Source organism: Magallana gigas, chromosome 2, assembly GCF_963853765.1.
Source record: "Magallana gigas chromosome 2, xbMagGiga1.1, whole genome shotgun sequence".
Classification (NCBI taxonomy): domain Eukaryota; kingdom Metazoa; phylum Mollusca; class Bivalvia; order Ostreida; family Ostreidae; genus Magallana; species Magallana gigas.
Genome location: NC_088854.1, coordinates 57,505,178 through 57,533,110, shown reverse-complemented (window position 1 = coordinate 57,533,110; position 27,933 = coordinate 57,505,178). Strand labels below are relative to the sequence as shown.

Genomic DNA, 27,933 nt, shown 5'->3' with positions numbered 1-27,933 from the left:
TAGTGGACCAAGCAAGAAAAAAAACCACAAATGGGTTTTCCAAATAAAAGTTTGCAAAAGGAAATATGCGAAAGTTGTCAACGGTATCCTGTATGTTTATTTTGGTATTTATAGGAAAACCTTGAATGTGTACACATAATGCCGTTACATGGGAGGTATTAGTTCTCAAGTTTTAACCAAAACACATATATATTACAATATAACTGCAAAATAACATGATAATATAACACAGCGCCATGTCCGTGGTTTGCATATAACACTGTCTGTCTAACAACAATGAAAACAGGACACTGAATATCGAATGGAATGAGCAGTGTCTAAACATCGGCCACACTCGAGGTGTTCCAGTTAGTTTCGGAGTCTCTTGGATTTGTCCGCCATATTACATGGCTTCCTCCTGTTCCGTCCGTTTGTCGAGTGTCGTCGAGACCGAGAGAAGATCGACGGCGGACGACGGGTTACAATGGAGGACTTCAGAAAGGCCACATCCGGAGTCTTTTCTTCTCGTTACAACTTGCTCTTCACCAACCGTAGACCTTCCTGTGAACACAAAGGAATTTCTCGATTACTTTTTACTAATATAGGCATTTCTCAAAAAAATCGTTTACTGTGACAATTTTCTAGAAAAATAGGTAATGGAAATTAATTTATTCAGTCCACATGTTGATGTTAACAATCACAAATTTTGTTTATTAAAGGACCAACAAAACGGATTTGTCCCCTCTCTTTCGTATATAAATATACAATGGAAGAATGTCATTGAGGGAGTCAGCAATATTCCAGTTCCCCAAGAGCAAGCCTAGCACTTTACTTTATGAAAGCTGCACAGCATCACATGCATTGTAAAGATAGTGCGAGAACGTGAGATGAACTTTGAAGGAAATACATGTAGCTTTAGTAGCTAAGTGAAATGGACCCCGTGATGGAAAAACTTCTTTGATTGGTGAAGCGTGGCGAGTTGTATATTACGTAGACAAGCTCTGTGTGGTGAGATAAATCGAAGATTTTGTGAACTACCTGCTTGTTTCAGAAGGGCCGATAACTTTCTCCTTCCTCTATATGAGTCGAACCTCTCCGGCCGAGATATTGAATACTTGTTTGATAAACAAGACAGTTATACTATAAGTAAATACTTTTTTAACTGTGAAAAATGCATTGTTCTTGACAAATCGAGGTATAGATGTATGTTTAATGTGATTCATAAGCCGCGTAAAATTGAAATCTTGACGTGAAAAGAGGTGGATTTGGTTAAAGTATTACTTACTTGGGCAGCGCAGTTTATCTAAAAGACAGGCACATATACATGTAAGCTTTCTTTTTGATTGTTTTATAGATGAACGAAAATTTGGAAAGACTTTCCATGTGACATTCTTCGCATTAATAAATATAGAGAAACACTTTTAAATAATTTCGAACAAAAATTAAAGTAACCATACAATAAATTAAGAACATAGATACATTTTACATAAAATTAGGATTTTGGTGGCATTTTTTCATGTAATTATCAAACATCAACACGAACTATTTACAACCGTGCGATTGATTCGGGCCAAATGTAAGGGAAATTCCATGGTTAAGAAATACGTTTGATATCGACTTTCTAAAAATTGTGTAAAAATTTGCAAACACTGTCATAGAGAGCAGAAATTCGAAATAAACATGGAGTTTCTCTATTATCGCCGAATTTTAGAATAATAAATCAATTTCTCGGAGAATTTGTTGAAAATTCTACATGTTAATGAATGTGTCAAGTTTGATTTAGAAGACGCTTAATTTCAAAACTAAGCTCTTTCAATAAGAATATTAGTTTTGGTCAAATTACGTATGACAAATTGGGAGATCTGTTGCTAAATACCTAATATTTCCTTTATGGGAATGTCAGTGTTAGTATAAATAATCCCCATACCATGAATAAAATTTACAATTTGCAAGGCTTAGAATTATTTCTTTAATCGTTGGAACAGTTATCGTTTTGAATTATTTGTTTGAAAAGTTTACGGTTTTATATAAAGAATTTTTAAAAAGGGGGCAAAATTTGAAGTTATTTAAAAGGGTTTTATGACAAAAATGAAATGTCATACCAAGACTTAATTACTAGTATCTTGATAAGTACAATACATTAAAATGTGTTTTCTCCAAGGTACATTGAAAGGGTAATAAGTGTTAGAATGAAAAGGGTTTCTGGTTAATAATTTATTACATTTAAGACTTAACTGAAGTCTATTAGAACGGTGAAATGAATTGGACATCAATCACTTTCACTTTTGCTTTTTACTACATGTATGCAATAGTGTAAGAAATGAACGACAATATTGCGTTTTGCTTTATATTCTTGCGTGTCCATGTAATATTTATATATTCCATAAATCTTTAAGCGTTTTTCCGAAAGAAAATTCATCCTTTTTGTGGTTCATTCTAGAATACTTGTATTGTTAGTAGCAAGTTATCTTACAACAAAACGATCTTAATGTTAGCATTCTTTTGCTGGATTCGGTTCTGAAAATGTCATGAGTTACGTTATGTAAAGCATTTAAAAAATTGCTTCACTCTTATTTTTTTAAAATTTTTATCAGTAATAGTTGTATTTTAAAGTCACCCTTTAAACTATTAATCTTCTGTAAAATGTCGTTTATGCTCCACTGTCTACAAACTAGGTATTCTTCAAATTAACTTTGAGCCCCGGACACATGTATGGCTCATGTATTACACCGTTATTAGATAGATGTTATGAGTTTTCTTTGCTATCTGAGCTATTTCCTTAGGAAGATTTATGTTGAGAAAGATATGTATGAAATGATCTTCACAACAGTTTGTAACCTATTATAATTACACAAACGTTGCTATTCACTCTTAAAACAGTGTGGTATCTACAAGTTCTGATAGATAATGACTGACTTCCTAAACAAAACTGTAGAATATTCCTCTCAACAGTTAATTACTTCTATAACATTACAATCTTGCTTCTCCTAAGCGGCCTCGCTTAATGATCGCACTAATTACCGTGTAATCTCTGTCTTTTTGAGCCATTGTTCTTCTTTTCTTCCACGGCTACAAGGTAGAAAAACAATAGAAGTCAAAAGACATAAAATAAATGTTTTGTAACAACTAAATTTATACAAGAACATGTTCGTCCTTGAATGTAGACCCGATTGGAAAAAAGAGTTCATTTGCAACTGCATTATACCCATCCAAAGTTAAAATACCATAACTATTAATTTTGCATTTTAAAAATTAGAATTACAGAGAGAAAGAAATAAAATTAGGTATGAGAGGAAAGACTGTCAAAGATCAAAAGAGGGGTAAAGAGAATCGTGGTTTACTGACGTCATTAGTATAAAATATTTACATTTTTTCATTGTTCTTGCCTATGAAAACATTACGTATCGATAAAGGTCCAAAAATTCAGACGACGTATAATTTTGTCGCAAGCGGGGTTTCTTATTAATATTTAAATATTTAATGATACCATTGCTGAAAATTAAATAAATATAAGTAATAAGGATTCATTCTTTGAATATTATGAGATCATAATTTCGGTCGGGCTTTATTGGATTTGATGACGCACTGGCCAAAATTATCACCTCATAATACTCAAAGCATGATTCCTTATTCCTTGATTACTAACATAAAGGTATATGATGATGAGGAAGCCGACATTGTAGATGACGTAGATGATTCCGAGGGAGATGAGGACGATCGTTTCTGCCTTGTCTGCGATTGTTTCCTTGACAACAGTGACCAGTGCGTGCCACACACAGACTGCCGACAGCATGATCATGGCGGCTAGTAGGTATTTATCCTGCAAGTATCAAGAAACATTTATTGTTTGTTTATTTGATTTTGTGTTCCAAAATTCCAAAACATCCGTTACAAGATTGCTGATTCTTTCCATGTACGGCTATCAATTATCAACAATTAATCAAACTTAATTTTATTGCATCCAAAAGTTTCATTATACAAAAAAATCGTTTGTATACACCAATCCACAAATACCTTGAAATATAATTTAAATGTACAAACTATTTTCTATACTCAAAATACATTCATTATACGTAAATCATGAAAATGAGTTTGTGGTCAAATAAAAACGCTATGATACAAACAAATGCGGTAATTGCAGAAATCTAAGGATCAAAATTAGAATGAAGATTCATGCAATACAGATGACAATGTGAACCGCATTGTGATAAAAACACAATTACTACACATACAAGTAGTATTCAAAGTTTACAAGTAAGTCAATTTATAAGAAATACTTTATTTGTTGAACGTATATTATTATATACCATACGAGTTGATTTCTTTTTATTTGAATGGAAAAAGAGCATTGATTTCAATAATGGTCAATATGACAGAAATCTGCACTGGGTCTGTCCTACTGATTGGAGATCAAAGCATTGCTGTCTGTCCATTATTGTCTTTATTGCTGTACAAGAGAGTTTTTGGATATTGATCTCTGCTAACCAACGGTAAGGTGCCCGGATTTAGTTCGATAACTATATTATCGAAACAAAGGAGGGAATTTCTTCCCGGGCCTCTTGTTGTGGTTCTTAATTCTACAGTCTGTCGAAATCAATGCATACTGAACGTTGAAGCGGGGGTCAGAGGAAATAAAGGATGTGTGTATAGATGTAACATCATGTAAAACAAGTACAGCCGTTGATCGTGAGTGGTTTCAATAAATCAGAATGTTTCCTGTTTAAGATGACTCACATAGGATAGATTCCTGTATACCATTGCAACGGAATTATTTTTTTCTGTTTTCCGTACTCAGATTTACATTCGATTGTACCGGTAGATAGTCAAGGAACATATGACACTTAAACTGATGACTGAATAGCGCTGAGTTGAGTCATTCCTCGTGTAATTTTAAATACATGTACCTTTATTTGTATATCGTACAAGTATACTGCACATTGACAGCATGAAGTTTTGAATGGTTGAAGACATCGAAACCTTAATTAGCATCTAATATGGACAGAATCAAGTGTTATGATCTCTTAAAAAATAGTGGACAAGCATAGCTTTCAACCACTGCCACAGCCTTCAACCACTTCAATTCGCGAACCCTCATTTTTACTAACAATATCAGGATTAAAACAAAAAACCTGTTATAAAAACGAATTTAAAACATCAAAGCATGCATCTGGCGCAAAGATATCATACATCGCATATGTTTTCCGTTCCGGGTTTAAAAGGGGCATGGCCACGATTTGAGTCAAATTTTCTTCTTCTTTTTTTTATTGTTTAGAATGCTTAAGAAATGGTCAACCAAAATTTGAGTATCAATAGTAGAGTAAAACAAGATATAGGGCTCACAATTCTTTGTCATGTAAGCAAGGCTCGTGTCCTGTTTTTGTTTGCATTGGTACAGTATACCGTTGTTTTGTTTTTATAAAAGTTGTTTTCAACCTGATTTCTCTCTTCTAATTCGTTTTTAACATAACTGAATAGTTCCTAGTGTTTATTACATTCATTTTAGGTCTTAAAACTGGAATTTTTACTTCAACATATAAAATGTGAACAAAAACAAGACGTGAGCTTTGTTTACATGACAAAGGATTGTGAGCTCTGTATCTCGCTTATAACACAACGACTGACACTCAAATTTTGATTGACCATTAGAAATGTCTTACCAAAGCATTGTAAACATTAAAAACGGATATATAATAACTGTATAGAAACTAAAATAACGGTAATCTTGATTGAAAAATTCATATATATGAATTATATCTGTTATCTTGTAGAAGTATTTTTGCTGATTTTATAAATTTTAAATATGAGTGATATTGAAAAATTAAGTTCTCGTGTAATGAATTCTCCAAATATTCCGCGTTAAGACTTTCAAGTTTTCTCAAACGAAGGCGCAGTCAAAACTTGTGAATATTCTTATTGAACATAAAGAACAGATTTTTCTCAACACGGTCATTTACAAATTTCAAGCACCAGATGATGGTAAATATTCATTTCAAATTGGCGATTACAAAGTTTAAATTTATTTCGGTCCAAATTCCGGAATTGAAGGACTTATTTTTGCTGATACATAATCAATTAATGCTAATAAAAAATAAGCCCCGATTGGCAAAAATAATCTTGGTACAATGCTTATAATATCTAAACGATTGAGAGGTCTACCCCAATTTACCGATATTAAAGCATAAACAATCGAGTTCACAATTTTAATATATTAGTTTAGGTATCGATGTAATATTAATGATGAACGAGTATTCATTTCCTTAAACTTACATGTACACGTGTGTTACTGTCATAATCGAAAAGATAGCATGTCTCATGTCTGAATTCAAGTACAGTAAAACACGCTTATAACGAAGTCCCAGGGACGGGCAATTCAACTTCGTTATAAGCGTAATTCATTATATCCGTCAAGTTTACAACATGAAATAGAGAATTGGGAAATGAAATTCACTTCGCTGTAAGCGTCAATTCATTATAAGCGTGTTCGTTATAACCGTGTTTTACTGTATATCTGAGTCAAACATTGAACAATTTCTAGACCGTCATGGGTTCTGAAAATAACTAGTATACGTTTTCAAAAAGATGAGGTTCGAAAGAGAAATGAATGAAGGTTTATCCCTGTCCACTTCTCTAAAGGTAATAAGTAAAGTGTATGTCCAAGAAAACATTTCGATCTTCTCTTGCCCCACTTGTAAAACTGTTCATTCAATGGTACCGGACCGTACAGAATTAGAAAATCTCGTCCAATTACAATTATCATGGCCATTCACTTACCATATAAGTTAGGTAGGATATTCTTGGAAGGCTGGAATTGACCACTGACTTGAAAGCTACTGCTGTGAGCACCAAAGTGAAGGATAACTGCAGGCGGTTCTGGGGTAATTTCTTCTCCACCGAAAACGTGGCGAAAGCTAGGGTGCATATTAAAAACTGCAAACAATCAAAAACCTACTGCTTTAGAATATTAATTAAGGATGAAAATGCACACAATTACCAACAATTTGAAACTCTAAGAAGAGGAAGGTCATAGACTCCTGCTTCTCTACATTAAATAATAAAATAAAAGTGCTACTTGTATTACTGTAATTTCATTGAAAAGAACTTCAAACTCTATCCATTGTTTTATTGTTGAAGATACTTGTACGTGCTAAATAGCAAAGTAAATGAATATTAGTGAATTTCAATTTGACAAAAAACTGCATGATTCCTACATGTATTTGGATACCCTATAAGGATCAATTCCTTACTGTAACTAGGAATATATTCCATACAAAATAACCCGGTCTTCGGGCAGCCCGACATTTCACGGAAAGAGCCGAACGCCGGACACTGTTGTCCGCTTGGTCTATCACAAGGTCCCTTCGAGAACACTCGGTGTGCATATATAAATGCCATTCTTGTTCATCCACAAAAGATTGTTTGTTGACCACATGGTGGTCATCCAAGTCTTCAATTAGTTCCACTTCATAGGACGGCAGCTCGGAGGCCACGGTAATGGTTAAGTCCTGCAAAAAGGTGTAATCATCAGCGCACAGGGACTCATTTAGAGGGCTTACCCATAGTTCTCTTATGTCTGACTCAGTGATGTATTATAGTTTGACGAAAAGTATAAATGAAGCAATGCTACATGGGATTTAGGTCAAAGATGACATATCTGAACTCATGATCGTTAGTGATATCTGTTCTATTGATGATTCGGTGCAACAACAACAAAAAAACTGCTGAGGTAACTTAACCAAACTCCCGATGGGCACCATTGTATTAAGGGTCAAATCAAGAAACATACTTAGGACCATTAATGGCATTACCCGATCTTAACACAGGAATCTCTGAATATACCAAGGGTATAGTCTGATTAGTGATTTAATGTGGACGCCCGGAGCATTTATTATCTCATACATCAATGCAAGAAGAGTTTTAGCCATCCTAACCCGAATCGTGAAAAACGGGTTAATGAGATGCTAATACCAATACGGATTCTCTCGTGGATTTCATGGATTTACTTCATAGAACAGTGTCCTATTTCGTTGTTAAAACTCAGATCTCAACAAATGACCAGAGAATGGGCCTACCGATCAATGAACTGCCTCGTGCGCCTCTCCTTAAATATTCATATTATATATAATAAAGTAACATGTAATACAACCGCATGGTGATTAGGCACTTGACTCTCCTTTAATGTAGAATAATTTATACAAGAATGGAATACGGTCTGTACTTTTTTTTACCTACAGTATTGACACAACTCTCTCTCTCTCTCTCTCTCTCTCTCTCTCTCTCTCTCTCTCTCTCTCTCTCTCTCTCTCTCTCTCTCTCTCTGCTTTCCTAGATTTCGAATGCAAGCAAGCAGAAATACTTAAGCCTGCATCATGTTAATGGAGGAAATTACATTTCTCATGCTAAATGGCACGGATAAATAATTAATCGGAAAATTTGTTCCCAACGCAATAAAATAATTAGGTTTGGTGCTTTTCTCACACAAAACTACTAAATATATATGTAAACCAAATGTTCCCTCGGTGCATTTCATTGCTTTTGCCTACAGTGTGCGATCTTGCCGCTCTCAGACTTACAATGTGGAGTCCCAAGTGTCTTGGACAGACATGATATACTACAAATTATTGATGGAAACACCCGGATAGTACAAACTACTCATTACCTGACTTTATTCTGCATGAATTGTTAAAACCGGGATAAGTTCGTTACTTGAAGGGGTCGTGTGACCCACACTTTGCCAACCAGATCCACTTTTAATGTTTAAATAGGATTTTTTTTCAAGCCATATCAGATAAAGAAACATCCACAAGTTCTCGCACTTAAGGACGTTGGATCCTGCGATCAAAAGTCTCTATTTTTTTTTCTAAAGTATTTTTTTAATATCTACACACATATCTAAACCAAAATTCAAATCAAAATTGTTGGGTCTATATGCTCCTTTCGGTGCTACAGTGTATTTAATATGACCTTTCTGCACTGAAAGTGCAAATTGCACATAAATCGCTTTTCCCTCTATAATTTTTTATCGAAATAAACTATGATATCAAATACAAATTTACATTATTTAGAATTAATAAAATTAAAATTATCATAATGAAAAAGTTTGCAATTTCTTCACCTTATAGATATTTTGACCTTTTTGCACTGAAAAAATACTATTTTTATTCATAAACGATTCACCATGCAATTAAATAATTTAAAAGTCTCAAACTTTTTCTCAAATTATGAGAGTTGTCAAAAGAAACTTAAAATTCTGAAAATAAAACCAAAAGTATGGGTCTATAATGTAAATTTTGAGATATGGCATGAAAATAAGCTAATTTTAAGGGATAATTGGAGTTGAATTTTTCTTTACTTTTATGAAATATCACTTAAACATGCCAATATATGTCGATAGAAATATTGAAATATTGTTGAAATATGTTTTTTGAAACAATACGAAGATATCATAATGCATAAACTATCTGAAAATTTGGTCTGCACGGAAAATAAGAAAGCTAAAATTACGGTACTCTAAAACAACTGAGTTATGAAAAATGTTCATTTTCTTCTTAAAAACCTTCCGCCACAACATATAGTCCCTTACTACACTCTCTAAATATGGAATTTTTTCTTCATTATTTTATTCAATAGAGTTTATTTGGCATTGTAAAAAAGGAATTTACAAGTAGAATTCATATATGACATATAATTTCCAGACTAGAAGTGACACAAAATGGCTATCCAAAATCAGAGGATCGAACTCATTCTTTTTTTAATTTTTATAGGGGTCTTCATTAGAAGTAACAATAAACACGAAAAAGGAAAGAGTTCGTTTTATTATCGACCCGCAATCTGGATTAATTATCGTTTACTTTTCGCTTTTTCGATAAATATGTTCCCTTCAACATTTTCATTATTTTCTTTGAGGGACGGGATTACAATTTTTTAATTATAATTCAAGGTAACTGATACCCGTCTAAATAAGTTATCAATAAATATATCAGCCTGAGAGTCAAAGTGTCTACTGAGTACTGAATCATCTACTCATACATGTATAAAACAATGGATACGTTTTTGCCTGATGCGTTGTATCCCGATCTTCCATACACAAAGAAAAATCACGTGCTTATACTTCATTTGAAAATGTTAACAAATTATCTTAAAGAAAATTATACATATGCATTTTTTTTTACACGAAATGAAAATCTGCAACTGTTAACAGTGTATGTATTTTTAAAATGGAAAACTAAAAGAGAGAGGCTTGTCAGGCAGAACCTATTTCAAACTGATCATTATCATTGATTAAGAGATACATAAAACAGATATAAAACCATATCAGACTTATTCAAAGTGGTAAGAAGGCTGTGGAATTTTTTATCAATGTCACTGGCTGATTTACAAAATATAAGGGAGGCGTCATAAACAATTGATCAGCTTTCGTTAGAGACCCAGGTTATCTCTCTATCATTGAGGGACATTAAACATTTATTGGTTTTCTTTCACCATTAATGGCTTTCTTTATCTTTGTTTCGCCCTTTGATGGTATATGTTTTATGTGGTAAAAAAATAGTGAATAGTGTTATTTTTTTTTTCTATATAGAGACAGGTTTATATTAATTTGGTGAGACTTTGGAAATCAAAAGAAGCGGGAGACATGGACGGCTGCTAGAACATGGAATTCCTCTTAACACATTCAGAAGAGGTTTCTATTGGAAATTCCAGGACATGTTGTTGTAGCTGATGTTTATTTATAGTGACATAACTATTCATTCTCATATATTATATCAACAAAAATAGATTTAACGTACGGTTCATCGGTCGTAAATACCTCTATAACACGATACATGTAAATGAAAGAAGAAAAAAGACCCTAGCATTAAGAGCAATACTTGTATGGCACACGTTGTTTAAAGTTCCAGAATCATTCCTAATGGTGTCAGAAGGGTAGGAGGGGGCAGAATAAACCTATTATAGTATACTTTATATTAATTGTGGGAGGAGAACCCCCGCTATTTACGGTGATTAGCGTTTAAATATAGCTGGCGGATGCGGGAATGTTGGTTCGTGACAATGAGGGCTTTGTACCTGTACATCAAATGGGAAATCATCCAATTCCAGATTCTCCATGAAAGTTCCCTTAATAACCCGCTTCTCTGTGATGAATGCTTCTCCTTTGTCATTGTACAGAAGCCGGTACCGAATTTGTTCCTTTGGATCGCCCAGGGAATTTTCTATGTACAATTTGGGATTCCAGAATTTATTGAATTCTATGGATTCGGACTGTGGAAAGAAAGGAACAAAGAAGCATTATATGACTCTGTATGCATAACAGACACAATAAAATCTGTTATAAAGAACAAAATCTAACAGACGCGGCTGGCAACGTCCATCATGGGAGAGGCGTTATGTAAATTGTCAATCAAGATTCCGAATAGAGATGTTGCTCATCCTTATAGTGCCCATTCTATACAAATGGTAAATTAAAAAATGTTATATACATATAGATGTAAATTAAAATTTACAAAAGCTAAAATACTTGCCGTTTTATTTTGACCATCTAGAGTTGGTTCCCTCCATTTCGCTTTCACAACAACATCCGCTGTAAACTGCTCCTTTAGTGTGTCGATTTCGCCGACTTTGAAAAACTGCACACAGATCTGGACCTTAACCTGCAATGGGTTAGTGGACATTTTGATGAAATACCACAGAAAATGATTCTGTAGCATCACTTTTTTAGTCAGCTCACGATAAGAACAGTTATTTGTCTTCATGGACATTTTGCCAACAAAAGTATTCACAAACGAAATCGGTATGAACGCATCACAAGTCACCAATACTGAACGAATGCAATATCATATACACTAAACAATATAACGTAACTCGTAACTCCTCTCTAAACGAGTAAGATATGTCTTCATGTTCTAAAATGATCCGTATTTTAACACTAATATACACCATATAAAATGAAAGTACAATGTATAAAACTCCAACAGTCTGAAACTCCAAAACGCCGGGGAGCGAGACTAACCATGATATCAGTTTACTATGGCAAATGTCCTTTATCGATACGAAGCACTGTTTTCAATTAGTGCTTTACTGCCATATATGAATTTTTCATAGCGATTCCATTCCAAGGAGCGAACGTATTGTAAAGTGTCAGCAACCCTCAAAGTTTGATTAATAAATAGCCTTGTAGATAATTGATTATGCAGATGGAGAGTCGTTCCATCTACCAAGACGTTTTGGTAAGTCCAAAGGGAAAGCAGGGTTAGGTTTCGGCAAAACCCTAACCGTGACTGACACTTATGGCAATCTTAAAACAGCCTTCTCCCCATAGTTTCGTAATTAACTATTCCGCACTACCCACGGCAAGGCATGTCAATATATGAAAAAAGTGATTAAAATTAACGAATGCTTGAAAACTCCCGGTTCACAATTAAATGGTTTTGGGTTTACAAGTACAGCTTAATGCCAATCTGGGTCTGTATCGACACATTTTTCTCGTGTTTATGTTTTCGCCTCCATTGCTAGTTTGGGTTTGACGTCGAATATGATACAGCCGACGTTGAAGAGTTATGTAATTAAGACCTCGTGTGACAGGAGGAAATGGCTACGCCGCCGACATTTATTGGATCTGTAGCCGATCAGAGGGAGAGAAGGTAGGGGGAGTCGGCGATGAGTAAGACAGAGAAATAGAAGTTCATGCTGGCCTCCGTTCCGAAAGTCATTGAATAGGGATAGGGACGTGGATTAAACGTTTAAGTAATGGTTCTGTAAATAGAGATAAATACAGCACGGTCCCCCACGCCTCATCATCTGGCTCTGGACAATGTCAGGTCCAATATGTGACCATAACTAGCCATTCAGAAAACACTCTCTAGATAATACTAATCTATAACGGAAACGAGATTACATATTCATTTGCATATAAAGCAAAATACACCTGCTTTGGATGATGCATATGAAAGAAAAGCAATAAAAAGAAATATTTCTTAAAACCAACCTTTGTACAATTGCAACATAAATTGATTAGTTGTCCTAACCAACTGACATTACACCAGTTCCAAGGTGCCATTTTTGCACCAGTTTATGGTGTATTTTCAAGAAAAATTCAATTATGTCATATAAGATAACATTACTTGAAGGTTCAAAACTACTTTTATTATTGATGTTTCTAACCTGTCATGTGATATATTTACCTTTAAAAAAAATTCATACGGGAAATTAACCACTCCCTGGGAAAACCAATGTTCCTATACGGTTTGTAGAATTTCCTACCAGATCTAAAGTACTTCCTATAGAAATGGAAATTCTGATAGGATTCAAACAAGACTTCCTTAAGATTTTAAAATCCGGTGGGAAACCTAAATTTCACATAGGAAAACTACCTGCTTGAATAAAACTCCTGTAGAAAATAATAAGATGTATGATTTTAAGAAAATCCTACATGATTTTCATTATATTCTGTATGAAAATTACTATTCTCCCTCGGGAATAATTATTTTCCCATGTAATATTTATTTTTATAGGCAAATATCTTAACTGTCATGTGGGACACACTTAAAACAAGTGGTTACATTCTCTCAAAGCATTAGTCTATCATTTCATATAAAAGGATTCTGACGAAAGTGCATCTTAAGCGGGAACAAAAGTGGCACATTGGCACGGACACCCGGCACGATGTAAATGGATAAAAACGTACATCTTTTATCCAATCAGACGTTATCGGAACACCTAGGACAATTTTTAGCATTATAATCCGAACACTTTAATATCGTTCGCAAACTTCCAGTCGACTTTAAAATTCAAGCTGTGTACTTAACAATATTGATTCTGTTTCAAAAAAGAAATATTGTGATATTTTATTTCATTATAGATATCAAATATTGATATGTTCATAAAAATCAAATAATCAATTAAAATTGGACGCAAAAAAATAAAAATCTTTGGAAACAGTGTAAGAAAATACGGTGTAATGCAATTTAAATAAACGTAAGTCGAGTTATATCAGTTTTTATTTCAGTAGAAATTAAACGTTTAACGTGAGTAGGTAAGTGGAACCCAATGACATTGTGTGTATATATATATATATATAAAATATCGTGCAATAATGAATAATGTAAACCATTCGAATGTTTGTAGTTAAGTGGAACCCTTTACAATTTCAGAAATGACAGTAAAAATAATCGAGCAAAAATGTGAACCTTTCGTGGGTCAGCGTCCAGCCCCCACTTTCTGGGGACGATGTGAACGTCTTAACAATAAAATATCCGACGAAATATTATCATCTTTAAAAATGTTCAATTCAAATGAATGAGGAAATTATAAATATTCATTTAGATCAAGTTTATTTTCAGGTCATATATGTTTCTTCCCTTTGTTTGTATTGTCATGTACTTGAATAGAATACTTCATAAACTATACTTGTTCGGTCTTATTTATATTAAACAGGGATTTTAGGTTTTCTGGTTGGTTAGTCAATGGCTATTGTTACCTTTCCTGGATATGTTACGCAATCAACTGCAAAAAAAGGGGGGGGGGGGGGGGAGGCAAAGGTCAAAACTATCATCGTTAATGGTACATGTAAATGGTAAAGACCGTCGATTAAAAATTATTTAAAATATACACATAACATTGTAGTATCATTTGTTTCCACGTGTGATTACCATAGCCAATTTACATTCGATCATTATAGTACGATTTTGAAAAATCCTAAAGCTGATCACGTGATTCATTTTTTGATAGCGTGACTTCTACGATTACCCAGAGACCTATAATTGCATGATAGAAGACAATAAATTATATATGCAAGCCGCTGTGGCTAACACCTCTTAAACGTGATATAAAAGTGTATATTGATTGGCCAAAAGAGAGGACCTGATGAGGGAATAAGCACTTAATTGTTCCTCCGACACAAAATACCCGGAACTTGGTTCATTTATCTATAAATCTATGATACTCTTGTATGATAAACACCGATTGATGCCATGTAACAGAGTTCTAGAGTGCGCTAATAGGAACAGAGACATTAGGAGAGATTACAAGAAAATTAGTCCCATGATCCTCAAAATTTAAAAATAACATTTTGAGTTTCATAATTGGATATCTTTCATTCAAAGTATATTTGAATTGATTATTTTTTAAAAAAGAAATTTATTTATCTATTTTATTTATTATTATTATTTTTTTTTTTGCATTTCTTCTTGGGGGAAGAACAAAAGACCTCGTTTTACAACAGAACATGACTAGAACAGCTTGTTGTAGACGTCATTAGAAGAAAATAACTGCTAAGCCACTGGCGCAGTCTCAATTCAATAAAACGGTACGTTGACGGTTTCAAAACAATTAGATTACATTTTGTGAATAATTATAAATAAAAATTTTGCTCCTCTAAAAAATTTACTTAATCAAAAATTGATATGGCTCTTCTAACCTGAAGACAATATGTGGTGCTGTAAGCAAACTTTGTAAAACTGATTATAATTAAAGTTTGATAATTACGATGCTGATAGTTCTGAAAGACCTGGAATTCGATTTAGAGAAAATGAAATCAATAAACATGCTTTATACCATCCACGACTCAGCGGGCTTGGGTTTAAGGTGATATTTTTTTCAGATTACAAAATATTATTTGCAGTTATTTTGAATATAATAAACAATTCCTGAACCATAGGGGTCTTTTCAAGGTGAAATATTTATGAGCCATTACATGTTTGTCTTCAAAATATATGTTTAATCTTTGACATCAAAGGTGTAAATATCGGTAAACGAACTCGATTGTCAATGGCAAGCAGACTTATCAAAGCACAGACACACAAATAGCAGGAACCTACACCCAATCCAATTTACTCTCTGACATAAAATCATCCCCTCGTTAATTCATCATTTCATTGATCAGAAAAAAGTATCAATAGAATTAGTTTGTGTATTTATTGATAAATATAATGAACTTATATGAAGTCAAAAGTTCATGTCAGTGAGATGACCCCAATTTGCACTTCATAACAAATTTGTTCTTCGGGATATTTAGATGACATCGCGTTAATTTTACAATAGCTGATATTAGTAAACATCTCTAAATAGATTCTAGAACTCCTACACATCGTAAGCTTTAAAAGCATTTCGCCATCAAAAATAAAAACTTTATCGAGCAACAGTCCATTGGGGTCCAGTTACATGCTTTTTATTCTTTAGGGATGAACGCTGAATTCAATATGCCAACAACGATTCACAAGGATGAAGAAAAGTGGCTAATTTGGGTATCGTGTCTCTCCGTGGCCGACATCTATCCCCATATAATAGTTTCTTGGACAATAATGTCAGCTTCTGATGCTGTTAAGAAGACGAGTGTACTATTATTGTCGAAAGAAAGAAAAGGTTCCGTCAATGCTTAAGTGGACCGTAATGGACGAACAGTCGTTGCGACATTCTGCGACATTAAATGGGGAGCCGTAAACAGCTATGAAAAATGGCAGTTACTTAAAATTGATTTATGTTCGACAAGTCAAACATAAATATTTCATAATTCAATTATTAAAGTCGTCCCTAACATTAATAAGCCTTCTCTGTAGATGCATGGTATTTCACTTAGACCTGAAGGTAATTCATCTCGCAGCAGTTGATGTCCCTGTTATTGCAAGTCAATTATCTGCAGACATAGAATGAACGATAACTCTCAGCATGTGTCAACGGTTCACAGAATATAGTACCGCAGCCATCGATCCACAGACACATCAGACATACGGATTTTGTCCAAGAAATATTTGGTATTTTTAATTACTTTAGATAAGTGCATATTTTTCTTAAAATAATTTTTGTTTTTGCTTTCGTTTAAGGTGCTACAAATTTTGACTTTTTCTTACTGTACATCTGTGCAAACATGTACTTTTGCCCTTAAACCCCAAAACAAGTTTCAGAAAATCTTAATATCCTTAATATCTTATCTGGTTATATTGGGGGACCTTTGAGCTTTACAAGAAACATATATAAAGATTAACTTATGCATGGTGATTGTTCGAGCAAACAATCTTTTGGCAATATTGTTTATTTTCCTTTTCAAAAATCTCATACTATGAAGTACAATATACATGTCCAATTAACACTGCTCAGAGACATAAGAGAAATAATAACTATCAAAACCGAACATGGCAAAGAGGCAAATTCAGAAAACTTGATAATTAGTGCTAGTTACAGATCTATTTATAGAGAATACAAAAGGAAAGAATAGTGTGATAAAGGATGCCGACGTTAAAGGATGGGCTAAACATCTGTCGGTAGAAACGTTAGCTAATATGATGTCCATTGTATTGCATAAACCCACCGAGAAAAACGAAGGCGGATGACTAGACAGCCTTGCAACTGTCTGAACAAAACACTGACAAAAACACCGGCTGGTCATGCCTTTTTAAGAGTCTGGCATTCACTGAATTATTATCCAAACAGCTTTATATTGAGTTTTATAATCCAGGATGGTGCAACGAAATTACCATACGATTGAATTTTTGGATTATATTTCGCCCGAGGGATTCACCAAAATAAAGAGTCTATAAATATCTATTACGATTAGAGTAAAAGAAAAGAATTATCTTCACATTTTTATATGATGTACAAGACTTAAACGTTATTCCATGCACTATTGCAGATACATGTATCTTGCAAACAATATTTCATATGAGAGAGAGAGAGAGAGAGAGAGAGAGAGAGTCCATGCTCCATGAAATTCCTTTATTTAGGTGAATATTGTTTTTCTTATCATTTAATATACAATTATCTTATAAATACGATAACCTCTGAATCAATCAATTTGAAGACATATTTCCTTGTCTTCCACAAAAAAAATCGATCCAATGCTGGTGCTTTCATGCATTGTTTGACCAAGGAAATAAAAATTCTATATTTATGAAGCACAGATACTATTTTACCCTCAGGAGTTTCTTGATGGATTAGAATGCCTCAGACTTGAGCGGGATTAGGCGGTGTTTTCCGAGAAATTATAGTTTTTAATTACATCGTATCTATTAATATGCCCATTTCTTGATATCAATCTTGTTTCCCGTATGTTGATGTCTTGTGATCTCTCAGAATAAAGTCCATGAAGAACATTCGTTCTCCAGAGTTGCCGAGTAGTTGGAGAACCTTATGGTAGTTACATGTACATCAGTTTAGTCCGTGCAGGGCAAACTACTGGATTATTTATTTCTATTCAAAGATTATCAATAGAGTCACAAACCCGCTCCCTTCCAAGGCTACATTTAGCTAATGGGATCGTTTTGGTATCAATTTATCCACTGAAATATTTGGTCTTTCATGACAAAAAAAAATTCTATTTGGTTTCTTTAGTTGTGTAGACCTTTTTGATTTTTTTTACTTATGCAAACCGTTTTGGTAACGTTAAAGGATGACGCATCAAAACTGTATTCTTACAGCCAGTTATTTTATTATCTTTCCTTAACGGTAGAAAATTGAGTTATTTAATAGCTACCCAATTTATACTTCATGAAACTGGATTGGGAAGGTTTATGCTTTAAAATACCGATTGGTATTTTAAATTTGCATTAATTTAGTGATGTTTAGTCTATGTAAAATATTGATACATTTTAGAATAATCCGATCTAATATAACCAACTTAACTTATGGAAAATTTAGTATTTATTCGTTATTGAATGTTTTTGCTTTTTGAAATTATATTTGACACAGCTTGTTGCTGCCAGCTCTTGATCCAATGCTGCCCTAACCAACTTAACTTATGGAAAATTTAGTATTTATTCGTTATTGAATGTTTTTGCTTTTTGAAATTATATTTGACACAGCTTGTTGCTGCCAGCTCTTGATCCAATGCTGCCCTATCTTTAAGTGTATATCTGCATTATTGATCACTTTTTCAACTAATGTGTTCAGTTCCGCCTGATCTAAATTATCGTTTTAGCTATGATTGCTTTACTTCAAAGATAGTTTTTAAAAAACCCATAAAAAGCTGAATTAACTATATTACCCTTTCATTCTAATGTAAATATGATTGTCTTATTTTACACCCTCTAATGAAATTCGTGCAAAGAATGAAATATTTACAATTTTTCATAAAACTACGAAATTTTCTTTTACCATGCACTTTGTTGTTTATTTCGTGGGAAAAACCCCAGTGTATATGTTTTAGTACTTTATGGTAAGAACTTCGACGTGACTAGAACCCAATTATGCTTACATACAGATGGAGTTGACTGGTTGGATGTCCTTTTTTCTGTTTGTGGTTTCATTATTTTTCAGTATATTGATTTCAAGGGCCTACACCGACGCTCGACTTGTTAAGCAGATTATCGCTAACTAAGTGACGAATCACACGGCCTCTCCTTCCGCTATTAGAGTCCCACCGAGTTCACAAGACCAATATATACTCGTAGAAGAGACAGCTTACGGTTCCTTCCAAGAAACTCTATTTCCTCCCAATCAATTCTTCTTTCAGTTTATATTGTCTCAGTGAATACATGCCGATCTCTTTATTAATAATGAGCTTATGCTCGAACAAGCACATAAATTTGATGAACGAGGGCAGGATGATTTGCTCTACACGATTAATTCTTTGATTCTGTGGGGTTAGCTTGGGTAAAATAATGCAATAAGACAGAATGGAGGAATAGCGTAATTTTTAAAAGAGTCTGAGTTTTTAAGAACAGACCCTTTTCAATTCACGTTTAAGAGTTGGATTGGTTAGGATGATTCAGAGATCCTGCTTCCATTACAAAACATTATAAATATACAATATATAGACTAACAACTGAGGTATTATTTCCATCATTTGGTGAGAAATTCTTAGAAATCTTTAAGTTGTGGAAAAAATTCTAAATCAAGTTGTGACATCAGATAGTTATTGTTGTATCATGCACTAATGCATCAGAGTTTATACATACACCCATTCGAACAATACGAACCCAAGTTATTTTACATGTCTCTAGAACGGAGGGTTGCAAAGTGTTTCTGACTCTACTCCAAAATACACATCAGTATAAACAGTGATCATTCATGCTCATGATTCCATTTCTGTTCCATTTGTTCTTAGAACGCGCCTATTGTTCTGAGGCTGTTTATCAGACATGGAATAAATCAGATGCTATTGATGAAATCCAGTGACCAACTGTTGCCATTCCAGATTTGTCATATGTAAACAACATCGGATATGATAAAACGATATGATCGCTGATCATCGATCATTTCATTCATTCTTTTATATGACGTGTTCGATATCCTGTATTTTGTCCTCGTGGTGCGACAGATGTTTTTGCAAATCGTGTTCCATTACCAGGAAAAATAAGTGATAATGATCGAAAAAGCACAACCCGCTGTCTTATTTTTATCAAGGTCTGACTTGAAATGTCACAAAGAAGGGTTTGATGCACAGCTGATTTAGTCAAAGTATTACTCGATTAACAAAATGGTAATTTGTTAAATGTCACCATGTCAGTTTTGTTAGGGTTTGTCATTGTCCGATACGAAACTTACCTTCAATAATGACCTCTCGTACTCCTCTGACGTCAGATTGATCATGCTTGGGGGTCGGTGGTCGGGGCTGCCCTTGGCAAGTAGTCTCATCTCATACCCCACCCCACCGTAAGACTCAGGGGTTCCGTTTGTAAAATTTTGCATAATCTCCATTCCAAACATGGCTGACCTGCTGAATTGTCACCAGAAGTGAAGCAATTGCTTACTACAGTTTCAAGTCTATCTCCATCACTATATGGTTATGTTTTTAGATAGTCAGTTGAATTGTAGAACCGGTAGTACTCAGGCCTATCGAATCTGTGTCCGGACGATGCAGCCAACTGCCATGCGCCTTGGCATCCATAATTCAGAAATAATCGACAAATTTTCTAAACCTCTCATACATTTCATCTGAACGTTTCACAAAAATTCGTCACGAAGCTTTAGAACAAAACAGTGGCAGTTACCATATCGGGGCAAATTCTTTAGTGTTGGCACAGAGGGACATTGCAGGCCGAAAGATCCTCATCCATATAAAAGAATTGGCTAATTCCACCACTGCCAATTTCTGATCAAATTAGGCCCATTACAATGTAGATGTTCTGAATACATCAGCATCAGCTATGTACATTGAGGACCCTGACAGACGAACGCTGTTTTCTCGCATGATTACCAGCTTATGAAAATCGATGTCGCAATTCTTCCGTTGACACTTGCTATACATTCGTGCAGTTTGTTCATTGCATTCAGTGGCCCGAAATTAACTCCAATATAACCCCAAGAATTTCAATGTAAATCAGAATTATCGTAGTCTCTGATCGATGTCACGTTTATTCTTTGAGGGTAAATCTGTTCTCCGTATGAAACGTACTCCGAGAATAATGAGATAAGCGTACAGAGGGCACTAACGCGTTAACACGGGTTTCCACTTCATTAACAACCCGGGCGATAGAGAGGGGACACTTACAATGAACAAATAAAGACGCTATCCTATGTCTAAATAACTTAATTATGCTGATGTTGAGTTCAAGGGGACTTGGAATAATCCGCCATCTTCAGTTTCATCCAATGTCGGGGAAACTGTTTCCAGTGGAGGGGTGGTAACGGGTGTTTTTAAGGGTACGCGGTGTTAAACACAAGTTAAACATTAGTAAACCCTACAGTGCATATATACTGATTCCAAGTTGATAGCAGAATATCTTAATGTTACGGGCACGCTGATATAAATAGAAATTAAAGTTTCTATTTCTGATATCATTTATTAGGATAATTTGGCGCAGCAATGTTTTATTGATATACGTATCAATGTTAATAAACACCATCGTCAAGTGGTGAACATTCTGTGCTACTTGTGTACTAGCAATTCTGTCTGTGCTTGTTGCGCTAAAACATTAAAAAGCATCTCTAATTTAAAGCTTTGGATCTTGTATGCTAAGAATGTGCAAAGGATAAGTGAAAACGATATGGAATAGTTTGCTTGAATTCAATTACACTCAATCCATCAAGCAGTTGCCAATATTTCTTACAGTGTGGATTCTAGTGAAATGTTCAATCTTCAAAACAAAACATGACCGATACATGTCAAATCACATCAAATCAAAACAAAACTTAAATATGGATAGGATGATGTAACCGGTACTCCTTCTTTTTATTTTACAGCGATTTTAACTATGTTTGACCTTGATTGTTATAAATGACCGTATATGGACTAAAACAAAAACAATAGCCTTGGATATATCACGGTCAGCACAGTCACATAAAATTAATCATCAATAAATGCACAAAATGCACGTAATTAGTTCGACATAAAATAGCACTTTTTTGTCTGTTGATCTTGCAATGCATTTAAAACAAAGTGTCCCTGGCGTAATGTCAATGCCCTTGACATAAGTACCTCTGTGAAGTCATTAAGTTTGGCACGCAGAGATAACTTAGCAGTTAGTGCTCTAAGTCAGGCTGTACACTGGACATATTGTCCTTCAATCGAATATTTACATGTTGCATAGAAAGAACCAGGACATTTTTATGAGCGATTTTTCAACGGTAATAGGTAATGTCATTAAGTCTTGTGTACTAATTATTTTAAGTTCAGAATTGCTTGTTATATTTACAATGTTCAATCCTTAGCAAGTCTATGTGTTTATAACATAGATTTGTAGTGGAAGTTTTAAAGTTAATTTTGATTTTGACTTAGTGGTATTTCGGAAACCAACGCAAATTAATGCTCCGATTAAATGTTTTTGACCGCGACTCCGCATTTCATATATCTGCTGAGTTCACGTACTTCAACTTTGTAAAACGTCTGAATACCGATGCAGAACTTCCTTTGATTTTTATTCTAATAAAATGTCATGAAGCACAGATAACATTTTCATGATAAAAACAATAGAAACTTTAAAAATGTAAAAATTTGTCAGAATCGCTCTGAAACTGAAGACACACTATAAGAGATGAGACATTCCTATCTCAGTATCAGACTCAGGAAGAGGGAGACTGTGACCGGTGCATGACCGCTAGTGAAGGATAAAGAAACCATCGCTACCTAAAGGAAAATCCATAGCAATGCATTCCATTGGATCACAAATTAAGTCGCTCATAAAATACATGTTTACCGCGACTGGTGAGGGAAAAAATCGAAAGTTCCCTACAGAGATCTTGGCGTTATTAACTTTCTCTCTGATAGATGATGATATAGATATTGATATACTGTGAAATCAACAACCTTCAACCTGTATCAAATTGACAGGTGAGACAATATCTCATTCTGTGTTTGAGAGTCATAACATCAACATCTTAATAAATCACTGAGAAATCATCAGGCTTTAATGGCGATCAAAATTCTCCGATTCCAATATTCCTTTTCTGGAACTGACGATTCCTAAATAACAATATCTAATAAATCACAATCAATATTTAACATTTATATGCTTTTCATTGATATAATTATCGTGGCCTATTCAATTAATGGTCCAAAAATTCGGCTTTCCATTAAATTATATACTGTTATAAACCTATAAATTTGGAACAATTCCCGAAAATTGAATCTCGCAACAATGACCCTTTCTGCAATATTTAATATTTTAAATAATATTTGTTGTATGAATACATTACCTTAAAGGAGTCGCACTACAGATTTTATTTAATACAATACTAACTGCATTTTTATAATTTTATTTTGCTACAAAAAACCTGCTATTATAATTATTTTATATGTTACTCAATCCAGCATGGTAAACAAATCAAAAGAGTTTGTCAGAAGAAAAATTTCTTTTATAATGACTTAAATACCATACCATTTTTGTGCAGGACAGATTTTGCAATTTTGCTTCCCAAAAAGTCTAGCAAAAGTTGATAAACTAAAATGTTTTTGTGTTTTTTCGGCATGTAATAAATTACAATTTACAATAAAAATTTCAAGAAAAGTAAATATTCCAAAAAGAAATTAAGAGTTTTGTTGTTGACCTATAAAAGTTGTTTATGCGTTGTCCAATCATATCTAGTCAGCATATTTGAATGACCCAGTTGATGTGGTGACCCCAAATAGCGTTCGTCTTTTACATACATGCATACCAATATAAGCTGACCTAGGAATATGTACAGTTCACAAGGATCCGGAGAGTATACCTAATTTCGCTTACGTATGTGCATTCATATCCCTCAGGTTTTGAAGCAACGACTCTTATAAAAGCATACGTTGCATGGTGCATTCTTGTCTTTGACAGTCAATCAATAAAAGAAGAAAAGATTATGGAGGCTGAGTGGACAACAAATTCCCATCAGATTTGCCTCAAAACTTTAAAGAATGATAGTTTTGACTATTATTTAGTACATAAAAAATTCAAATATTTCAGAGTTAATTTTTGAATGTTTTTCTCTTTTTATCTTGATACAGAGCTCTTCATTTCATAGAGGTAAAAATGGTATTAAAAATGGCCACGACCATTCAGGCCTCTCATTAGTCTTTTTAACCAGCATTGGTAAGGCCTCGCGGTCATGCATCCTTTTTTGTATTTTAACGAAACAAGTACTTATTGTCGTGATATCAAGCCCTATCATCAAGAATTCTCTTCAAGTAAAAAGCCACGAATAATTTTTCCCATCCATTTTCCCCTAGATCTATGTACATGTACCCTGAATATTTTTCAGAATAAATGACCATCTATTGTAAACGTAGAATACAAAAAAAAACCATTGCAACTATCTATTGATCACATCATATTCTACACATATTTTAATAACAACGGGGTTGAGAGATTAAAAATCTGCTTAATTATATGATATCATCGATATAGCCTACTAAAGATCGACATCAGATACAAAACACGAGAACACCGTATCCTAATCAGATAAGACGAGCTATGACGCAAGTTGTCTGAATTTTCACCTAAACTTGAGGAATTTAATTTTCAACAGTTTATGACTGTAAACACCTGTTCTAGTTTCCTATAGATAAATAAGAGACAGGCGGTGTAAAAATCTGAATTCTCTGTGATTGTTATATAATCACATATTCCTATACATCTATTCAGCCTACATAAGAGAAACAGGGTAAATTGTACATGTCTACCTTGCCCACATGAGAGAAACAGGGTACATTGTATATGTCTACCTTGCCCACATAAGAGAAACAGGGTATATTGTACATGTCTACCTTGCCCACATAAGAGAAACAGGGTACATTGTATATGTCTACCTTGCCCACATAAGAGAAACAGGGTATATTGTACATGTCTACCTTGCCCACATAAGAGAAACAGGGTATATTGTACATGTCTACCTTGCCCACATAAGAGAAACAGGGTATATTGTATATGTCTACCTTGCCCACATAAGAGAAACAGGGTACATTGTATTTGTTTACCTTGCATTGTTAAAAGAAAGAAAAAGGTTTTACAACTACGTCCCGCAATATACATGGACGGATCATATGTGATAGTGTTTGCCATGAGCATCTTCCGTTCGTTTGTCCGTCCGGCCATTTTAAAAAAAAATCTTGGACTTTCAGTAGGGCGTAGCTATCTATTCCTTGCGTCAAAACAAATTAAAAATGACGCAGTTTCAAGCGAAATATGCATCGATTGCGTTGTCTTAGCTCAAAAGCCAGACAAATTTTGTTGATTTTAAAGAGCCATATCTGAGTGGCCAGCGATGAAATAGACAGGCCTACGTCACATTGCTATTTGACACAACTACCCAAAGTCCAAGCTCTTGTTAAAACGGTTCTATCATTTGTCAATCTCTGTCCGTCACAATTCAAGCATACAAATAGCTTAGTATGAAGTAAGTGTTCAAACTATTTTATCAAATTTCATTTCAAAGAAACATCTGAACAATAGGAAATTTCATGCAAAACTGGGTATATCAATAATATCTGATCATGACCTTGACCTTTCCAATGAAATTGAGTTACATAATTTCTAATTTTTCATTTACTTTTCACGGAAAACTATTCAAGACATTCGTATATTTTCATACAAAGATGAAATATTAGTTTGGACAAACTTTTATTTTTTTTTCTATATTTACTTTTTCTTCGCCTAGTGTTTTTATCATTTACTCTAAAAAAAACTAATGTACACATCATTTCTACCATAGGCCCAAATACAAGGCAAATTTATAATTTTTTAAGGAACAGATTTGTCACTAGGTAAGGCATATATATGTTTTCTTTGGACAACTTATATAAATATTCTTGCAAAGTTGATGAAATTCTCTATTCGTCTGCCAGGACCACCCTGAAAACTGAGTGCGGGGGTGATTTTCCGTAGATCGAAAGAATTCCAATTTTAAAAAGCCATTGCTGTCAGGAACTTATCTGTCAGTCGAAAGTAACAAGTTAATGAGTGAATAGTCAGTGAAGACCGTAATTCCTTGTATCCCTACACGATACATCACAACTGACATCAAACAGACCTGGCAGTAAAATCTTTGAAATTCCCCCGCTGATCTGGTGTGACTGTATGAAGGAAAGGGGGAACCTGGATTCAATACACGACTGAAGCCAAAGATAACACACTCCGGGTATCAATTATTAAATCAATTATTTAACGCCGGCTTTCACATTAATATTGATTATGCTTATAAAACATAGCATTTAAAATAAAACTCAACTAGTATTTTACTTTTGCAAGCGTTTTTTTTTTCAGTTTTGAAAACAATTAGCACACTACTGTCTTTGCAAACATAAAAAATAAAACTTTTTTCGTTTCAAATTTTTCTATCATCAGATCAGCCATGCAAGGCGTAATTATTATTATTGATTTGAGAAAAAAGTCATAGTCGATGAAGTTGCACTGTGTTTCGCACGCTGAGAGAGAAAAAAGAGATGATTCAATACAGGATTCAGTACAGGATATTTAGCGCCGAGATAAGAGCGCCCGTTCACAATTACGACGAAATAAGTGGTTTTCAATGTTTCGATATTGGAACAAATCTCTCATAAAAATAACCAAAGTTATTGAGGTCGGTCTATGGATGAAAAGCGATGCAACGTACGGATGATAAATAAGGCCCATCGTTGACATATTGGTAAAAATGATTTTCAGATGTCGACAGGCAATAAATGTGGCTATAAAAAAGCTACACAGTTCGACGATTATTGGCAGACAGTTTGATAATGAGCAAAAATTGCCAACCGCTTTCTTATGCTGACATCAAGAATAATGCATGTGGAATGATGCTTAGAGTATAGGGCGCCGTCTGAGGATTATCTAATAGAGGATTATGACGTCACAGATTAAACAAATTATAAATAGTAAACAAATCAACCAAGATGTTAAGGGAATAAAACAAGCTGTCTGCATCAACATCTGACATGTAATCAATTGTAATCAGACCTAATTATCTGCATAATTACTTCATTAATTGACTTAATACCTTGTTCTTATTCTCCGATTTCCTTTTCTTCCTCTTTTTGGACGAGTAGTTTCTACTCAAACTGCCGCTAGTGACGGAGCTCTCCCGGGAGTGCGGCTGGCGGTAGGCGGAGGACTTCCTGTTTCCGGGCACCCCGCCATGTGCAACAGTATCAAGGGTCATGTAACTATAGGCGACACTCGTCATTTTATTCTTGGTATGGAAAACAATATCATCGAGTATCAACATAATATTAAGACATCGGATACCATTGAACGGATAAGGTCAAGGTTGGTCAGTGGCGTTTGTTCTCTTCATGTATTCCGAATTCCAACATAAAAAATTCACTAAAATAAAATATAAATATCCAATCTATTGATCGATTTCGGGTTATCCATTTTTTTCACAACATCTAATAAATTAAAGGCGTTATTATTTAAAATCTACAATTGTTCACTGCTGCCAACATTGCACCAGTGCATAATTTCTGTCAAATGGCATCATCAGTTCAAATAAGCGGCGAAGCTGGGATGAAGGGAAACCTACAGAAGCTGTTTTTACAGATAACATATGTCAAACAAATCTAGTCTATAAATAGAATGGCGTGTAATAGAGATGCTGGTAGAATCTGCAAAAAATAGCTTCTGTCGG

The 27,933-nt window shown here is 34.3% G+C and overlaps 1 protein-coding gene across 3 annotated transcripts; it reads right to left on the bottom strand.

The window, feature by feature from the left end:
• Positions 1 to 27,823, bottom strand: LOC105318609 (cys-loop ligand-gated ion channel). Of its 3 annotated transcripts, none has more exons than XM_011415814.4 (10): positions 27,304 to 27,823; positions 11,496 to 11,624; positions 11,041 to 11,235; positions 7,224 to 7,481; positions 6,751 to 6,906; positions 3,626 to 3,799; positions 3,001 to 3,048; positions 1,265 to 1,282; positions 1,018 to 1,093; positions 1 to 540 (listed from the first exon to the last, which is right to left on the bottom strand). In XM_011415814.4, the coding sequence occupies exons 1-10, from the start codon at positions 27,529 to 27,531 to the stop codon at positions 383 to 385; spliced, it is 1,440 nt and encodes a 479-aa protein (XP_011414116.3). In that variant the 5' UTR covers positions 27,532 to 27,823; the 3' UTR covers positions 1 to 382. The 3 variants fall into 3 exon arrangements, with proteins under 3 accessions (XP_011414116.3, XP_011414118.1, XP_011414117.3); XM_011415815.4 differs by lacking the exon at positions 27,304 to 27,823 and adding an exon at positions 20,449 to 21,361 and having other exon boundaries at positions 8 to 540; XM_011415816.4 differs by lacking the exons at positions 1,018 to 1,093; positions 1,265 to 1,282 and having other exon boundaries at positions 3 to 540; positions 27,304 to 27,820.
• Between the last annotated feature and the right edge of the window lie 110 nt (positions 27,824 to 27,933).